This window comes from Vigna unguiculata, chromosome 1 (assembly GCF_004118075.2).
Source record: "Vigna unguiculata cultivar IT97K-499-35 chromosome 1, ASM411807v1, whole genome shotgun sequence".
NCBI classification, from domain to species: domain Eukaryota; kingdom Viridiplantae; phylum Streptophyta; class Magnoliopsida; order Fabales; family Fabaceae; genus Vigna; species Vigna unguiculata.
In genome coordinates, this window is record NC_040279.1 from 29111066 (window position 1) to 29127240 (window position 16175).

Here is a 16175-nt window from a genome sequence, read left to right on the forward strand (position 1 = left end):
TGCAATTTCACACCCACTTCCTTCTCAACAATTTAAGAATGATACTGACTCTGTATTTATTGATCATGAACAACATCAACATTTGGATCCCTTTTCTGCATAACTTGTGATCGATGTTGATATCGAAAACCAAACCCCTTTTTAGCTTTCAAAGTTTTAGGAACATTATGAGAAGCGTCAATGCTTCACCATTCCCACTGCTTATTTTTTGTTGCAGAAAGGTTTCTAATTAAGGGAATTACGATGTGAAGGTTTGTAAAATTAAACAAATACTTTTACCAGAATTAAATGCACATAAAATTCATGAACTTTATACTAATTGAAAAGTATTTGATAGTATTTAATTATACTGTCATTATATTTTTTTTTTAAGAAATACGTACATATATTGATATTGTTTTTTAATCAGATATGATGTTATTATATCTTGTAAATATGCATAATTGAGCAATAATTTCATTGAGTGTATTGCTTATTAGAAAGGTAAGACGAATTTTTCAAACATTTAGTAAACAATATTTTAGATTTATGTTTCTTTAAAAAATATAAGAAAATAAATATAAACTTGAGCTTCAGGTAAAACATGTAGATTAATAATTGTAACTCCTCAAATGTACTTTTATATAAGAAAAACTTTTTTTTTTTGGATAAAATATGTGTTGCTCTCATTCAAGAATCAATATGGAATTTATATTTATAATATAGGACCAGATAGTATAAGAGATTAAGTATTATACAAAGAAATAGATTTTAATTTCATTTATGTAGAAAATATCTTTATTTTCCATTGAAAAAATCGGTAACTCTAAGTATCTATGATTTGATTTCATAAAATTATCTATAAATATAAGTATACCTAAGAGAAAAAAATAAAATTTATTCAAAAATTAAAATTAACACAAGTTAAAAGTAATATTCTAGAAAAAAAAGAGCACTAATAGGAGAGATCTTTTAGTTATTAACTTATAAACTTATGAACAAACTTGCTTAGTTGTTTTTTTAATGTCCTTAAAAGTGATAATGAAAAAAAACTATCATTGATTCATAGAGTTCAATCTATTTGTACCTGAACCAAATTCTTAATCCATCCATAAACTGCAAGAAAACATCCAAATCCTGTTGTCCATTGTGAAAGAAGAAGACAAGCAACAGCACATGTACAAAATTCTTCATATATCATGACAGTCACAGATAACAAACAAACAAATTTCAATTCTTTATATTGAGATTCAGTATAAGATGCAATACATATACACCAGCCTCCCTAACCAATAGCAACAAGGCAAAAGAAACCAAAAAGCCAAATTTTTTGAAATACAAACTTGACAGAATAAAAGAATAGAATCTGTCCACTGTGTTTATTGCTACAATAATATGTGAACACTATATGAGGAAGAAGAAGAAGAGGCATGCTCAATTTCAAAGGAGAAAACTAAAACTCACTCTCCAAGGCAGCGCCACATTCAAACTTGGACACTAACCATATATATAGCTACGTCCATTATGGGCAAAAATCAAAGTTCTATGCATAAAAAAACCACACTACCCAACAGATAAGAGCATTTCAAGATATTTATATATATATTAGCATGCAATAGCAGCATGTATGTTGCTCATTGTATCTGAGTCTAGAACAGATCCACTTTCCTTTTCAGCATGTCTTGCTTCCATCTTGGTAACTTAGTGAATGCCTCTTTGCTCATTCCAAATACAGTTTCGAACTCCTTGTCTGACAGATATGCCTAAGAAACATTAAGCGGAAAAGGAAAGTGTTAACATCTTGCCAAAGCATTTGACATAGGAAAAAGCTAAGGATGTTGGTCAAGAAATTCAAAATATATACAAAACCGGCTTGGAAGGTGAGGTTTGCAACCTCACATATATATTGTGAATTTGCCTTATCTCTAGGCGATGTGGGACTTCCAACAAATAAGATTGCCAATTATAATACTAGTAAAAGCATATTAAGAAAATTAATGATATGAAAACCGAGACTAACCTCTCTCCGTTTAAGATCAATTCCAGACACAACACTACCAGATTTAGTCTTTAGTTGCTCATAAGTGAAGACATTTTGATTATTTTCACTGTCATTTCCTCCATTATCCACATTTTCTTGTTTTGGTTCTGAATCCCCGTTTGTGCCAGTTTCAGTGGCTGGTTCTTGTGTCTCCTTGACTTCAGGAACAACTTCTTCAACAACATCCGTTTCAGAAGGGGCACTCTCACTTTTAGTATCTGGAATTGAGCTAGGTTTCTCACCAAAGTTGGTATTTTCCACAACAGGACTGGTGCTTGCCACAGGAGAAGTTTCAGGTGAAGTTTTCTTCTTTTCAGCAGTGAGAACTGAAGAAAGAGCAGCTACTGCTGCTGCCCTCTGTGATCCCTGACTTCTTCCAGAAGATCTAGGTGTATAAATTTTTGCTCCAGATGATGAATTGAATGCAGAGTTTAAGGCTGCTAAAGCTTCAGCCCTTTGTCTTGGCCCTCCTTGATTTAGCCCGTTTAACTTATCCTGTGCAATTCAGATTAGATAAAGTTTAGAAAGAAGCACCAAGTTCTTTCTTTTCTTTAGAATGTTACCAAAACATTAGTGACAACAAAAAAAGGCAAGGGGAGCAAAACCAAATCCATAGTTTGTATAACCTTAAGTTCGTTGAAAGCAAAAGTAAAGAAAAACATATAGTGAATCATAAAAAACAAGTTGGTGTACCGCACTAGCTGCTGCCTCAGGAGATGATTTAAATGCGCTATTTAAGGCAGCCAAAGCTTCTGCTCTTTGTCTTGGTCCCCCTTGACTGGACCCATTAGACTTTTCCTGTAAGTAGATATAGTGTAGCACAGTTAAGCATTTAAATGCACAAGCAACAAGAAACTAATGCCTGCAGTCATAAATTCAGATATTAAACCTAACACCAACAACGTTGCGTCTGCACAGGTTTGTTGGTAATGGGTTGAAAGAAAAAAAAAATGTAGAAAAGTAAGAATTTAGGAGTCTTTTAATCAAATAGAATTAGATGTTATATAGATTTTGTTTGTAACAGCCGAAGACCCTGAACTTGAAAAGACTGGTTTTACAAAGAAATAAGAATCATACATGAACAAGAATCTCGTTTATTGGATCCAAGTAAGACATTGTTAATGATACAAGTTCAGTTTTAACTGTTTTTTAATGTTAAAAATAAGGGGAAAAAAACTGTCTGATTTTTCATGGTGCAACTGCAACAATGTTCCCCTGAAAACTTGAAGTCAAGTTTATACCTCTACAGCATGGCCAATCCCAAAGAGTAATGTCACCTTTTTCTGGAAGGAGTTCCCTGGAACCTGCAATTTCATCAGGAAGATAATGAATAAATCAAGTGCTTGTTTGGTTAAAGGTAATGCTTTTTGTTTCTCTTACTAATATTCACCAATGATTACAAAAATGTCGCCATTTTTAACTTTGTTTTCTGTATTAAGAAAAATTATTCAGGAAATGGTGACCATAATTTAGAATTTAGTCTTCTCCAAAACCTTATAGTAATTTTAGAACTCACTTATACATCTTATACACTTCGTATGAGTAAACACACTAATAGTACTCAGTAGATCTGGTCAATACATCGGAGAAGCTGTTTTTATACCTATAATCTGAGCTTCCAGGGTTATTTTTAAAGATAGAATCTGTACTGTACAACAACCTTATTTCTCTGATGTTTTAACACATACCAAAGCTTTTGCATGATCCCAAGAAAAATATGCAGTGAAGAAGCACGGTTCATTCCCTTCTGTTACTTTATATAGTGGAACTTGAGGTGATAGTCCATCCAGAGATGCAGCCTTATCTATGTATTTCTGAAGCAAAATTTATAGTATTATACATCAAGTAAAAGGAAATATGGGAAGCGAAAATACTAATTAATTGAACATGTTTACCTGGGCTATTTCAAATGCATTTTGCTTTTCTTTTGGATCTACACACTGACCAATCCAAACGAAAACTTCGGCGTGCGTGTCAAGTATGAGGATATCCTCTGTTAACAAATCATCTTGGGAAAAGTTGTAAATCTCCTCCACCTGAAGAGTGCAATATAAAAAAACAATTTAGAAGAGATAGAGAACTCCCAAGTTACTTACTCACTGCCTACAATCTTCCTAATTTGGATTTTCTGCTGGATTTTTGTGTGTTGTTCTTCTGTTGTGTCTTCAAACTATGTTAATGGATGCTGATTTTGATATTTTAGAATATATTAAAAAGTTTTTTCAAGTATCACATCAATTTATTTTAAAGACACAACAGAGAGCAGAACAGAAAAAACTCAGTAAAAAACTCCAATTTTCCTAGCAGTAGTGTGAAAGTTCACATAATGAGGTTGCAGTCACAAACTTACCTGCAATTTTCCTGGTACAGCCATGTTGCAAGGAAGTATACAAAATTAGTGGTTGGTCGGAACATTCAAATATCTGTAACTAAATATGATATTTGAAGAAAAATTTATACAAACACTGTTTGAAAATAGGTGTACCTCTATTGAAAGAGAAAGTGAACAAATGTGCGTCTCGGACAATGTCATTAGTGGCCTTTTTGCTGGTATAACTTTGCTTTCCCCCAACTGCAAACCAGAAAGCTGAGGTTTCTGTTCCTTCTTTAGCAAGCTTTAGGGAAACTCCTGGCTGGAGATGGATGTGCAATATGTTAACAAATAACTGAAATCATAAGTTTACAGATGAAAAAGAAATGGCAAAGGCATAGGCACATGTTATCCCGTTACAAGTGAGGCATTAGGGTATAAACTCAAGATTATAGTCATCCAAAGATCATTTGAATTACATTATCTTGAAGTAACTAACGGTTAGCAAAAAGAAATATGAAAGCCATTGCCAAAAATTTGCTTTCTTGTGTAGAAGAATTGAGCTTCTTCCGTGATAAGTAAATCTATCCTAGTTGCCAGAAACTAGAAACTCTGTTTGAATCATAATATGAGACTGAACAAGTTGGTTACGGTTTAACTTCATATGATGGTACTTGAATAATGCAGTGGAACAAACACAACTTTGAGCTAATACCCTTAAAAAATGTTAACGTTTACCTTTAAAAATTCAGCAACTTTTGTTGCAAGCTGCTGCTGCTCAAGGGAACATTGATTCCCATGCCAAGTGAAAACAGCTGAACCAGATTGCAAAACAAAACATTCGGTAGAATTCAACGAGGCTGCAATCTGAACAAGAATACCATAATTACGATCAGCTAGTAGAGAAGAGAAGATCTACCAACATAACTACAGTGGAACAAAAGTGAATATTTTTTATGGGGACATACTGCATCTACTTGCACCACTTTATTATTATGAGGAGATGTTCCTGAAATTCGAATAAGTGCAATACTGTCTGCTGTGTATGTCTCATCTGGCAAGCCTTTATCTGCTATAAATTTTTTGTAACCAGAGCTCACGCCTCCCTGAATCAGACACAAGTTAAACTAATTAACCTCACACTATCTATATTTGTCGATAAAATTAACATTGGATGTGGCAAATGCTACCTTGAGGACCACCATTGGTTGGAAAAGAGCAATAAACTGTGGTGGTTCTTTTCCATCAAATATGCGACCCTGCAAGAAACTTTAACAGTTAAACACATTTTCCAGGCAACATCCCTGACATGGTATTCACATTAAGGGTACCTGAACAGGTCTACCCTTTAATGAGTTGAACATTGTATTAGCCAATCGAATAGCCATCCTTTGGTCCTCCTGAAAAATGGGACATAACCAAGTCACATTGTTATATCATGTTCTTGCCGACAAAAAGAAACATGGTTATATCACTTGTTTTGGAGATGGAAAACAACAGTACATTCTAGACCAGTCTTAACAACAGGTAAGCACTAGTTAAAGCAAACAAATTATTACAAGTATCACTACATTTATAGCTCAAATTTAGAGCAATTGAATTACCTCAACACTGTCTTTTCCAAACCAACTGCACAAATAGTAGTCTTCCTTCCTCTCGCTAGAGTGATAAGTGTAGAGCACTATGTAACAATCTCCACTATAGAATTTACCAATATCTTCCTTAGGTAATGGAGTCTTGGCACTTCCATTGATTTGCCATACCTGGAAACATTAAACAATATTACATGTGCACTGACATTAGTTTAATTATCCACGGAAACTAACTAAAACAAATTATCAAATCACCTCTATCTTTCCACCTCCTTCAAGCAAAGGTGGAATTTCTTCAACAACTGGGGTACTTTTTGCCGCCCCTTTCACACCCATACCTTGTTGCTTCAACATAGCTGACAGTGCAAACAACACCTTTCATAGTCAGCACGAATGATTGGAGAAAAGGCCAAGCCAAATTATAAGTGTGAAGAAATAATATTCACCTGCAACTTTTCCTCTTCCTTCATCAGCACTGGTAGTAGCAGACCCTGATGGCCAAGAATCAAAGTTGGACTTAAATGAATGTGTTTCATACCCTTGAATAATTCTGGTAATCCTTGTAGATTTTGGCCTTTTTTGACTTGCAACAAACTCCTGAATATATTAGTAAATTTAATGACTCCACTTCAATCCAACATATGAAGAAATGATTTCTGCAATGGCATTACCTCAGCTGCTTGACATGCTGCTTTTCTTTCTTCAACTTGTGTTACCCGGCCAACCCAGACAAATACCTCAGCACCACAGTCCAATAGATAGCATTTGTAGTTCTCCAACAGTGATTTTGAAAGTTCACCTTCTACAGGCTTCACCTCACCATCAGCAATACTACAAACACAAGGTCACATCCTCCAGATCAAGAAACTGTGCACATACCATAAAACATGAACTAAAAGGGAAACATCTATACTGCTAAAAGTATTGTGGAAAAGAAAAGGTTGAAATAAGGAAGATTAAGGTTAAAAAATATTTAGCTTAAAATAATTAAAATGTATGTATAATACTCAGTTTTCTACTTATTTTATTGAATTGCAATCAGGAAGGTTAATGAACTGATACCTATAAAGTTGAGCAGGAATGGCCTCTGGGACAATATCATCCTCACTAATTACCTTCTTCCCAATGGGAGCAAAACCACCAAATAGAACCCAAAATTCACCTGAGTCTGACTCAGTATCCAGCTTGCCATCATCTGCAATGTGGTATACATCTTACAGTCACAAACAAAATGAAAATACTCACTTGAAGAACAAGTATTCAAAACCACATGGTAGGCTTCTCTGTTAGGATAAACTTAAATTAGGAGTTATTGAGCAGACTTTATGAGTGGTTACATTTGTGATGTTTTAGGAGAGGAAAAGTCAAAAGTTTTATGTGTTATGTTTTGGATGTTAATGGTGATTAGTGTTATGTTTTTATAATAATTGGAGACATTATGGCTTGCAGATGAAAAGCCAAATGTAAGTCCTATAAATTGTAGTGTCTTGCTCATATGAAATACACAAGTGAAGTAAATCATATTTTCAGAGATAGAGTGCCTTTGCTAACAAAGTGGTATCAAGAGCCAATTAGCCTGAGTGTCTGAGAGTGAAAAAGTGTGAGTGATGGCTAACAATATGTCCTTACCCCAGCTGACACAAAAATCCGACTATGATAAGTGGAGCATGCAAATGAAGGCTTACCTCGGATCCCAAGACGTGTGGGATGTAGTTCAAGGTGGCTTCGAAGAGCCAGAGGATTTTGATGAACAGACAGTTGCCCAGATTGCTGCGTTGAAAAAAGCACGAGTCAAAGATAGGAAAGCTATGTATGCATTGTACCGAGCTGTGGACGATGCAGGCCTTGAGAAGTTAGCAAACGCTATGACTTCAAAAGAGGCGTGGGAGATCTTGGAGAAAACATATAAAGGAGATGACCGTGTGAAACAGGTTCGTCTTCAAACTCTCAGAGGAGAGTTTGAGAGGTTGCTGATGAAGGAGAACGAAGGGGTAACCGAGTTCATATCTCGGGTGGAGACTGTGGCAAACCAACTTGGCAAGAATGGGGAGCCGTTGCCTGCAAACCGAGTTGTGGAGAAAATTTTAAGGTCATTGACAATTGACTTCGACAACATTGTGTGTGCTATAGAGGAATCCAAAGACCTCTCAAAGCTCACGGTGGAGGAGCTTGCTGGGTCCCTAGAAGCGTATGAACAAAGAAGAAGAAAGACGAAGGAAGACTACTTTGGCCAAGCACTCCAAGCAAAGACAAATTTCCAGGAGAAAAAGGCGTTTTATACTCAGAACACTCAAAGCAGAGCAAGAGGCCGGGGAGGTAGAGGAAACGGTCGCAATGGCCGAGGTCGACGCGGACAGGAAGTAGAGAGAGAACATACCAGCAACCAAAATTGGCGCGGAAAAGGACGCGGTTCATGGAGAGGAGGTCGGGTGAGCAACTCAAACGTTGAGTGCTACAAATGTGGCAATTACGGTCACTATGCAAAGGATTGTAACTCGGATAGGTGTTACAATTGTGGTAAAGTTGGGCACTTTGCAAAAGAGTGTGGTAAGAAGGAAGTGACGATCAATTTTCTAACAGAAGATGTTGAAGAGAATGGAGGGTTGTTGATGATGTCAATAGCCGAGGATATGCAATTGAACAACTCGACAAGACAACAAAGCAGTTCAACCAACTCGATGTGGTACCTTGACACAGGAGCAAGCAACCACATGTGCGGAGATGCGCACTTCTTCAAAGACTTAGCTAAAGTAGAAGTTGGAGATGTGTTTTTTGGAGATGATTCAAAGGTTGCGGTAAAAGGTCGAGGAACGATATGGTACTTGCAGAAGGATGGTCGAGTTGGGGAAATTCGAGATGTGTACTATGTACCTAATCTCAAAAGTAACATTTTGAGCATGGGACAGCTGATGGAAAAGGGTTACTCGGTTCCAATGAAAGATCGAGCACTAGACTTGAAGGATAAATTTGGACGTTTGATTGCTTGCGTAGAGATGAAGAAAAACCGGATGTATAAGTTGGAATTAAAGATCATACAAGAGAAGTGTTTGAAACTTGATGTCCAGGATGAGACAATGATGTGGCACTTCCGGTTTGGTCACTTACATTTTGATGGGCTGATGGAACTAGTGAAAAAAGGTATGGTGCATGGACTGCCAAGCATGGAGTTCAAAAGTAAATTGTGTGAAGAATGTATACTCGACAAACAGTCGAGGACTTCGTTTCCGAGAAATGCCAAGTACCAAGCAAAGGAACAACTGGGCCTAATTCATACTGACGTGTGTGGACCAATTACTCCTGAATCCTTCAATGGTAAGAGATACTTTATTTCTTTTGTAGATGATTTTCACGAAAGACATGGGTATACTTCTTGAAGGAAAAGTCTGAGGTGTTCAAGGTGTTCAAGAAGTTTAGAGTGATGGTGGAGAAGGAGACAGACAAACACATTAAGGCTGTTCGGTCTGATAGGGGAGGTGAGTTCACATCAACAGAGTTCATGAAGTACTGTGAGGAGCACGGCATAAGAAGATTTTTGACAGCCTCATACTCACCAAAACAGAATGGTGTAGCTGAGAGGAAAAACCGAACTATTCTTGATATGGTTCGGTCCATGATGAAGAGTAAGAATATGCCAAAGGAGTTTTGGGCAGAAGCCGTACATTGTGCCATTTATATACAAAATAGGTGTCCACATGCAAGGTTGAATGAAAAGACACCACAAGAAGTATGGAGTGGACAAAAGCCGAGTGTGTCTCATCTCAAGGTATTTGGCAGTGTAGCATATGCCCATGTACCAAGTCAACAAAGAACGAAACTCGAGGATAGGTGGAAGAAGTATGTGTTTATTGGGTATGATGAGATGACAAAAGCCTACAAATTGTTAGACCCAATAAACCAAAAAGTGATAGTAAGTCGTGATGTTCGAGTAGATGAAGCCAATGAGTGGAGTTGGAACAACTCAGTTGAAGAGATGAGTGGAGATACTAGCTTGTCAATTGCTATACCACCGACTACAGAAAATTTTGAAAGCACTGACGATGAAGATGAACCCCGACGACCCAGAATACGAACAATACAAGAATTGTATGAGTCTACTGAACAGGTACATGTTGTTTGTCTTTTAGCAGGTTCTGAGAACATAACCTTTGAGGAGGCAGTGCAAGATAAGAATTGGAGACTTGCAATGGATGAGGAGATCGATGCAATTGAGCGCAATAACACATGGGAGTTGTCCAATCCCCCAACAGGAGCTCGGCCCATTGGTGTGAAATGGGTATACAAGAAGAAGATGAATGCTCAAGGTGAAATAGAGCGTTACAAAGCCCGACTTGTTGCTATGGGCTATAAACAAAAGGAGGGAATTGACTATGCTGAGGTGTTTGCGCCAGTCACTAGAATGGAGACGGTTCGACTGCTAATTTCAATGGCAGCTCAGCATAAATGGTCGATCTATCAGATGGACGTGAAGTCAGCGTTTCTGAATGGAATCCTGGAGGAAGAAGTTTATGTTGAACAACCACTGGGATACATGAGAAGAGGAAAAGAGAAGAAAGTACTAAGATTGAAGAAAGCTCTTTATGGGTTGAAGCAAGCTCCTCGGGCATGGAATTACCGCATTGACAAGTACTTCAAGAAAAAAGGATATGAGCAATGTCCATATGAACATGCTCTGTACATAAAGAAAAGTAAAGGTGATGTAATGTTTGTTGCTCTTTATGTAGATGACCTTATATTCATGTGGAACAATGCTGAGATGATTCAAGAATTCAAGGACATAATGACAAAGGAGTTTGAGATGACAGACATGGGATTGATGGAGTACTTCCTCGGCTTGGAAGTCAAACAGGGTGAGAAAGGCATTTTTGTGTCCCAAGAAAGGTATGCCGAGGAGATCTTGAACAAGTTCAAGATGACAAACTGCAACCCGGTTTCGACCCCAATGGAACCGGGTACAAAACTCTCGAAGTTTGATGGAGGAGACCGAGTTGATGCCAGTAAGTACCGAAGCTTGGTTGGAAGCCTTCGCTATCTGACGAGTACAAAACCAGACTTACTACTAAGTGTTGGAATAGTAAGTCGGTATATGGAGGAGCCGAGCTACAGTCATTGGAACGTTTTGAAGCGAATAATAAGGTATATTCGAGGAACGATATCACTCGGACTATACTATACTAAGTCGGACAACTACGAACTAGTAGGGTACTCAGATAGTGATTGGTGCGGAGATGTACACGACCAGAAAAGCACATCCGGGTATGTATTTTTCATGGGCCACACAACGTTCACTTGGCTTTCAAAGAAGCAACCCATAGTAACATTGTCAACGTGTGAAGCCGAGTATGTTGCAGCATCATGGTGTGTATGTCATGCGGTATGGCTTAGAAATCTTCTAAGCAAATTAGAGATGAAACAAGAAGAAGGTACTGTGATACGAGTGGATAACAAGTCGGCCATTGAGTTGGCAAAGAATCCGGTCAACCATGAAAGGAGCAAGCACATTGATGTGCGTTTTCATTTCATCTGAGAACAAGTAAAGGAAGGCAATGTGAAACTGGTGCACATGGGAAGCCGAGATCAAGTTGCAGATTTGTTTACAAAGCCACTACCCACTGTGTTGTTCAATAACTATAAAAATCTAATCGGAATGAAGGATGGAAGAAGTATTTAAGTTTACGGGGGAGTTTTGTTAGGATAAACTTAAATTAAGAGTTATTGAGCAGACTTTATGAGTGGTTACATTTGTGATGTTTTAGGAGAGGAAAAGTCAAAAGTTTTATGTGTTATGTTTTGGATGTTAATGGTGATTAGTGTTATGTTTTTATAATAATTGGAGATATTATGGCTTGCAGATGAAAAGCCAAATGTAAGTCCTATAAATTGTAGTGTCTTGCTCATATGAAATACACAAGTGAAGTAAATCATATTTTCAGAGATAGAGTGCCTTTGCTAACATTCTCAGCAAGTGATACGAAAACATGTGAGTGCTGCCCTTACCAACAATTGCAACATCGCATTTTCCTTCATGATACTTTTCCTTCAACAACTGAATAACTTCCAGAGCCTTGGCTCTTTCCTGGATATTGGAGTTTGCACCATTGAATTGATAAATTTTATTCTGAGTATCTAGGATGAACACATCGTCATGATTCAGCGAAGACCGTGCGAAAGGGACCTGCATAAGGAAAACTTGTGAGACATTTTTAATCAACGAATGTGTGCACTGAATTTATGAAGTACAAGAATAAAGAAAACTGTGCCTGCTTTATTCTGACAACTCGTTTTCCTCTGCATACATACAAACGAGTTTCAAACTCCTCTTCTTCGGGTTTTTTAAATCCAGATGCGACACCACCCTCTAATGGTATTATACACGGCTTAAAGTATGACAAAAACTTGTCTGATTCATGCCCTTGAATTTCCCTGTGTTGCACTGCACGTCCTCCAAGAGATGCATCAAGTTCAATAGTTTTAATGGCTGCTGTTCCAGCCTCATCCTATAAGGAAAATCATCATGTCAATAGAGATTATTCTATTGTCAAAATATATTGGTTCAAGATCTTCCATAGTGTGAACCATCACATATGAATCTACTTTAGAACCAGAAAGAAAAAAAAAAAAGAATAAAACTGGAAGGAAACATAATCACAAAACTTGAAACAATATCTTTTCTTACAAAACATAACATTACAAGTTCCAATATTTTAGTCACCTCTTTGTTCTATGAAGAGAAGCAGAATGGAATAAGAGAGTTTAAAGTAGGGCAGGGAGAAAGTCCAAACGTACCTGACTTGTATCCTTTCCAATCCAGAAGTGAATATCATAAAGATAAGCCCCTCCTTTGCCTTGTGTTGTCTGCAAATAAACGTAAAATGAATACCCAAATTTTGAAGTTGATATCAGTCACCATTTTTAGGCCTATGTGGATAGCAGCTACTTTCTCTGCGCATGTGCTTTGATCTAGAGTTGAAAGACTTAGCATAGTATATGTTTCAATCTCCTAAGAACTAAAAGGCAATTTAAGGGATTATGTTATGACTGCTTAAAACAAAAAATCTTAACTGTTTCCACAACATTCAATTTCTAGGATCACCAGAGTCATAATTTTTAGTAATGTATGAAAATGTAGGAGATAATAATATTGGATACAGCTTGCACCTGCAAGATGATGTAAGAATCTCCCATGTAGAATTTCCCATATTCAGATCTGGGCAATGGAACTGGCTGAAAATTCTCAATCCTCCATATTTCAGTTCCTCTACGAAAAGGTTAAGTCTAAAACCCCTCAAGTAGATAATACATTCACTATATAACAATATAACCTGAACAGCAATGATTATACAGAAAATCAGATCAAAATGCTTGGTCATTCTCTTAGCACTATTTTCCTTTCTTTATTATTAAACTTTTTGTAGCTCTTTTACTTAATTCTTATTGAATATTTAAATGAAAAAAATATCTATTTATCATGATTTCTTTTAGAATTCACCCCTCTATTTAAGGATACACTTTTTGACCAACTCCCTGGAATGCTGGATCCAACACTTTCGTAGCACTAGACATGGCTGAAAATTCCTTCTAAAATACTGTCTTTTCAGCTAACACCTGCACATTTCAAAGTAACAAAAAATCAGAGGAAACCGAGTTAAGAATGATTTAGCAGACAAAATTAAGTATTGTATCACTATCAAGCACAGAGAACAGCAGCAGCAACAATTTCAGTGGCATTTAGCAGGCACTAGAACAGAATAGAGGGTTGTTGTATTCTATGTTTGGTGACTCTAAAAGTAGAAGGAACATGGTGTTAAGAAATAGTATAATTTGATTCCACCAAAATGGGAGCAGCTAACAGAACAGAACGTAAAGTTTGATTGGATATACTTAGCAGTGCCATTGTGCTGTATATCAGAATAAAGCAAAACTAACTACTTAATTAGAGGTATAACTCGAAAAGTCATATCCACAACTCAAACACTTACGTATAGTGGCTGGAACATACATTTCAGTCCTATCAAATTAAGGTTGCATTACTATACATGCACTGAATCTATGGTATAAAATTTGTGAGCTAGCCTACTTCAGGACTACCATCATATAAGGCTTTGACCTGACATTCTATTTAGTATCATGCAGTATACAATTTCCAAATTACTATGATTACATGGTCTGGTTAGACTCAAGCCTATACAATGAATCTGAATGCTAATGCTCTCAATGCACAAGATATCTTGTTCCAATTCTTCAGTAATATTCTCTCACAATTACAAGAGAAATATGAATTTCTCCTTCCACTTTGCATTCTCCAGAAGATCTTCTAGCACAGCCCTTCTCAGTGAGATAAAATATCCGCTGTTTATTGATTAAATCCCTTGTCACACTGTGTATGTGCACGTTTTTCAACACTAAATGGATTTATAAAATTGGAAAGTACTGAAGTTTAACTGTTGAACAAACAGGCAAATAGATCGAACAAGGCCTCTGTCTATCAATTATCATCCCAACACAAGATTACTTCTGTATAATAGTAGGGCAACAACTGATCCTGTCACATTGCAAATTGTTCACTACTCCAATTAGATACTGCAAAATGGCAACAGCACTATAAGATTGAAGCACTCTACATGTGAATTGCTGCAAAGAGTTCAGCCAATATATTGCTCTTTCACCGCTTGCTCCTTCATATAACGTGTTTCAAATCAAGTCCGAGTCATTAATAACCAAATAGATTCAGCATTCCGAATTTCAGTATCTGAAATCCAAGCTATCTAAGATCAGAAAAATAGTTCATGATCGCCATAGCTATGCACCGGATAAGAGTTGTTCACTTAATAGTTTTTACTAAAGATCAAGAGATTTTGACCACACACTTGATCTGATTCTGAGCTGACAATTAAATAGAAAACACTGCAACTAAGCCGAAACGAATGACGAATTTTGGATCATAATGTAGGGGATCAACTTGATTTGTTGCCACAGAGTTGATTACTAAGATCTAGTGCTCATTTAGCCATTTATCAGTTCAATTAAAATCTAACAAAAAAGACAACAGTTGATGAAAGCTTGATTAACAGAACAAGAAGCAATGCACATGAACAAAACAGATGGACAGAGAAGTGGTGAGATCACCAAAAGAAGAATCAGATGGATGATCAAAGAGCTAAAAAGTGTAAAAGGGAGGGTGCCCAACAGATCAAAAACCTGAGTGATCACCAAAACAAAAGGCAAAAAGAAGAAGAAGCGATCAAAGTTACCAGAATATGGGGCCGAGCCAGATCAGCAGCAGCCAAGACACTGAATGAGAAAAAAAGCATGAGAAAGAGCATTCTGAGATAGGATGGTATAAGAAGAGAAAGAGTGAGTGATGAGAGGAAATGGACGTACCTGAGATCTCAATGCGTGATGATGGTTTGGTTAGTGTGTGTGAGAGAGATAAGAAGAAACAAGGTATGGGGGAGGACAAGGTTTTGAGCTGGCAATAAAGAGAGAGAAGAAGAGACTTGTTGGAAAGAAAAGTGAATTATTGCAGTGCCTGTGAGAGAGTGGCCTTCTCTCTCTCTCTCTCTAACTTTTTTCTTTATAGCCTTTTGAGATTTGCAAGAATTGAGAGTTGCAGAGAGAAGGGTATGGATGAATTATGACGACGAAGAAAATGAAAGTATGATGACATGAAAGGCCAAGGCCAAGGCCAAGTTGGTGAAAGGAATGAGAGAAAAGAAAAGAAAACCAAACAAGGAAATTTGAGTGTGTACAAGAAAAATGTTTTTTTTTTTTTATTACATTAGACGCATCAAAGAAAGTCGTTATTTTAAGGTAAAGATTCCTGCAACTGCTAGTTTTGGCCTTCTACTTGCTTACCTGGACTCTGTTTTGGATTTTCCTTTCTTCTCTCTCTCTTTCCATATCTATTCTCATTCACCATTTATCCACATTTTTTCACCAATTACTGTAATTTAAAAAGTGATTAAATTACTAGAATGAAATAAAAATAATGCTTGAAGATAAAAGGAGTAAAAGTTAAGATATTTAGTTGAGGATTGAAGTTTACATATGTAAAAGTTTAAAACTTGTAAAATCATTTTATGTCTTACACGGTAGTGTCATGTGTAGGCCCTTAAACTTGATACACAACCTTCATTTGCCTCAAAAGGTATATCATTAATTCAATTCAAAATAAAAGCAATAACTCTGACTAATTCACCACTACTTTTATTGGTTTTGAACTGGTTTGGTCAGTTTTCTTTAGCTGGCAAGGTTT

General features: G+C 36.7%; 1 protein-coding gene across 1 annotated transcript; it reads right to left on the bottom strand.

Annotated features, from left to right (window-relative positions):
• Positions 1–1190: 1190 nt before the first annotated feature.
• On the bottom strand, positions 1191–15617 carry LOC114184899 (villin-3-like). Its single transcript, XM_028072290.1, has 24 exons — positions 15302–15617; positions 15172–15211; positions 13428–13525; positions 13079–13178; positions 12707–12775; positions 12181–12417; positions 11918–12095; positions 6986–7118; positions 6595–6754; positions 6370–6520; positions 6179–6279; positions 5936–6094; positions 5663–5731; positions 5522–5590; positions 5300–5437; positions 5070–5198; positions 4506–4653; positions 4371–4381; positions 3916–4056; positions 3709–3834; positions 3262–3324; positions 2714–2818; positions 2000–2515; positions 1191–1742 (listed from the first exon to the last, which is right to left on the bottom strand). The coding sequence occupies exons 3-24, from the start codon at positions 13481–13483 to the stop codon at positions 1629–1631; spliced, it is 2973 nt and encodes a 990-aa protein (XP_027928091.1). The 5' UTR covers positions 13484–13525; positions 15172–15211; positions 15302–15617; the 3' UTR covers positions 1191–1628.
• Between the last annotated feature and the right edge of the window lie 558 nt (positions 15618–16175).

Excerpts from the sequence above, each read along its gene's own strand:
- LOC114184899 (XM_028072290.1), bottom strand. The coding sequence starts at position 13,483 with ATGTCTAGTGCTACGAAAGTGTTGGATCCAGCATTCCAGGGAGTTGGT. Across the intron at positions 5,591-5,662 it reads TAAAGGGTAGACCTGTTCAG|GGTCGCATATTTGATGGAAA; the intron begins GTACCCTTAATG and ends AGTTTCTTGCAG. Across the intron at positions 5,199-5,299 it reads AAGTGGTGCAAGTAGATGCA|ATTGCAGCCTCGTTGAATTC; the intron begins GTATGTCCCCAT and ends ATTCTTGTTCAG.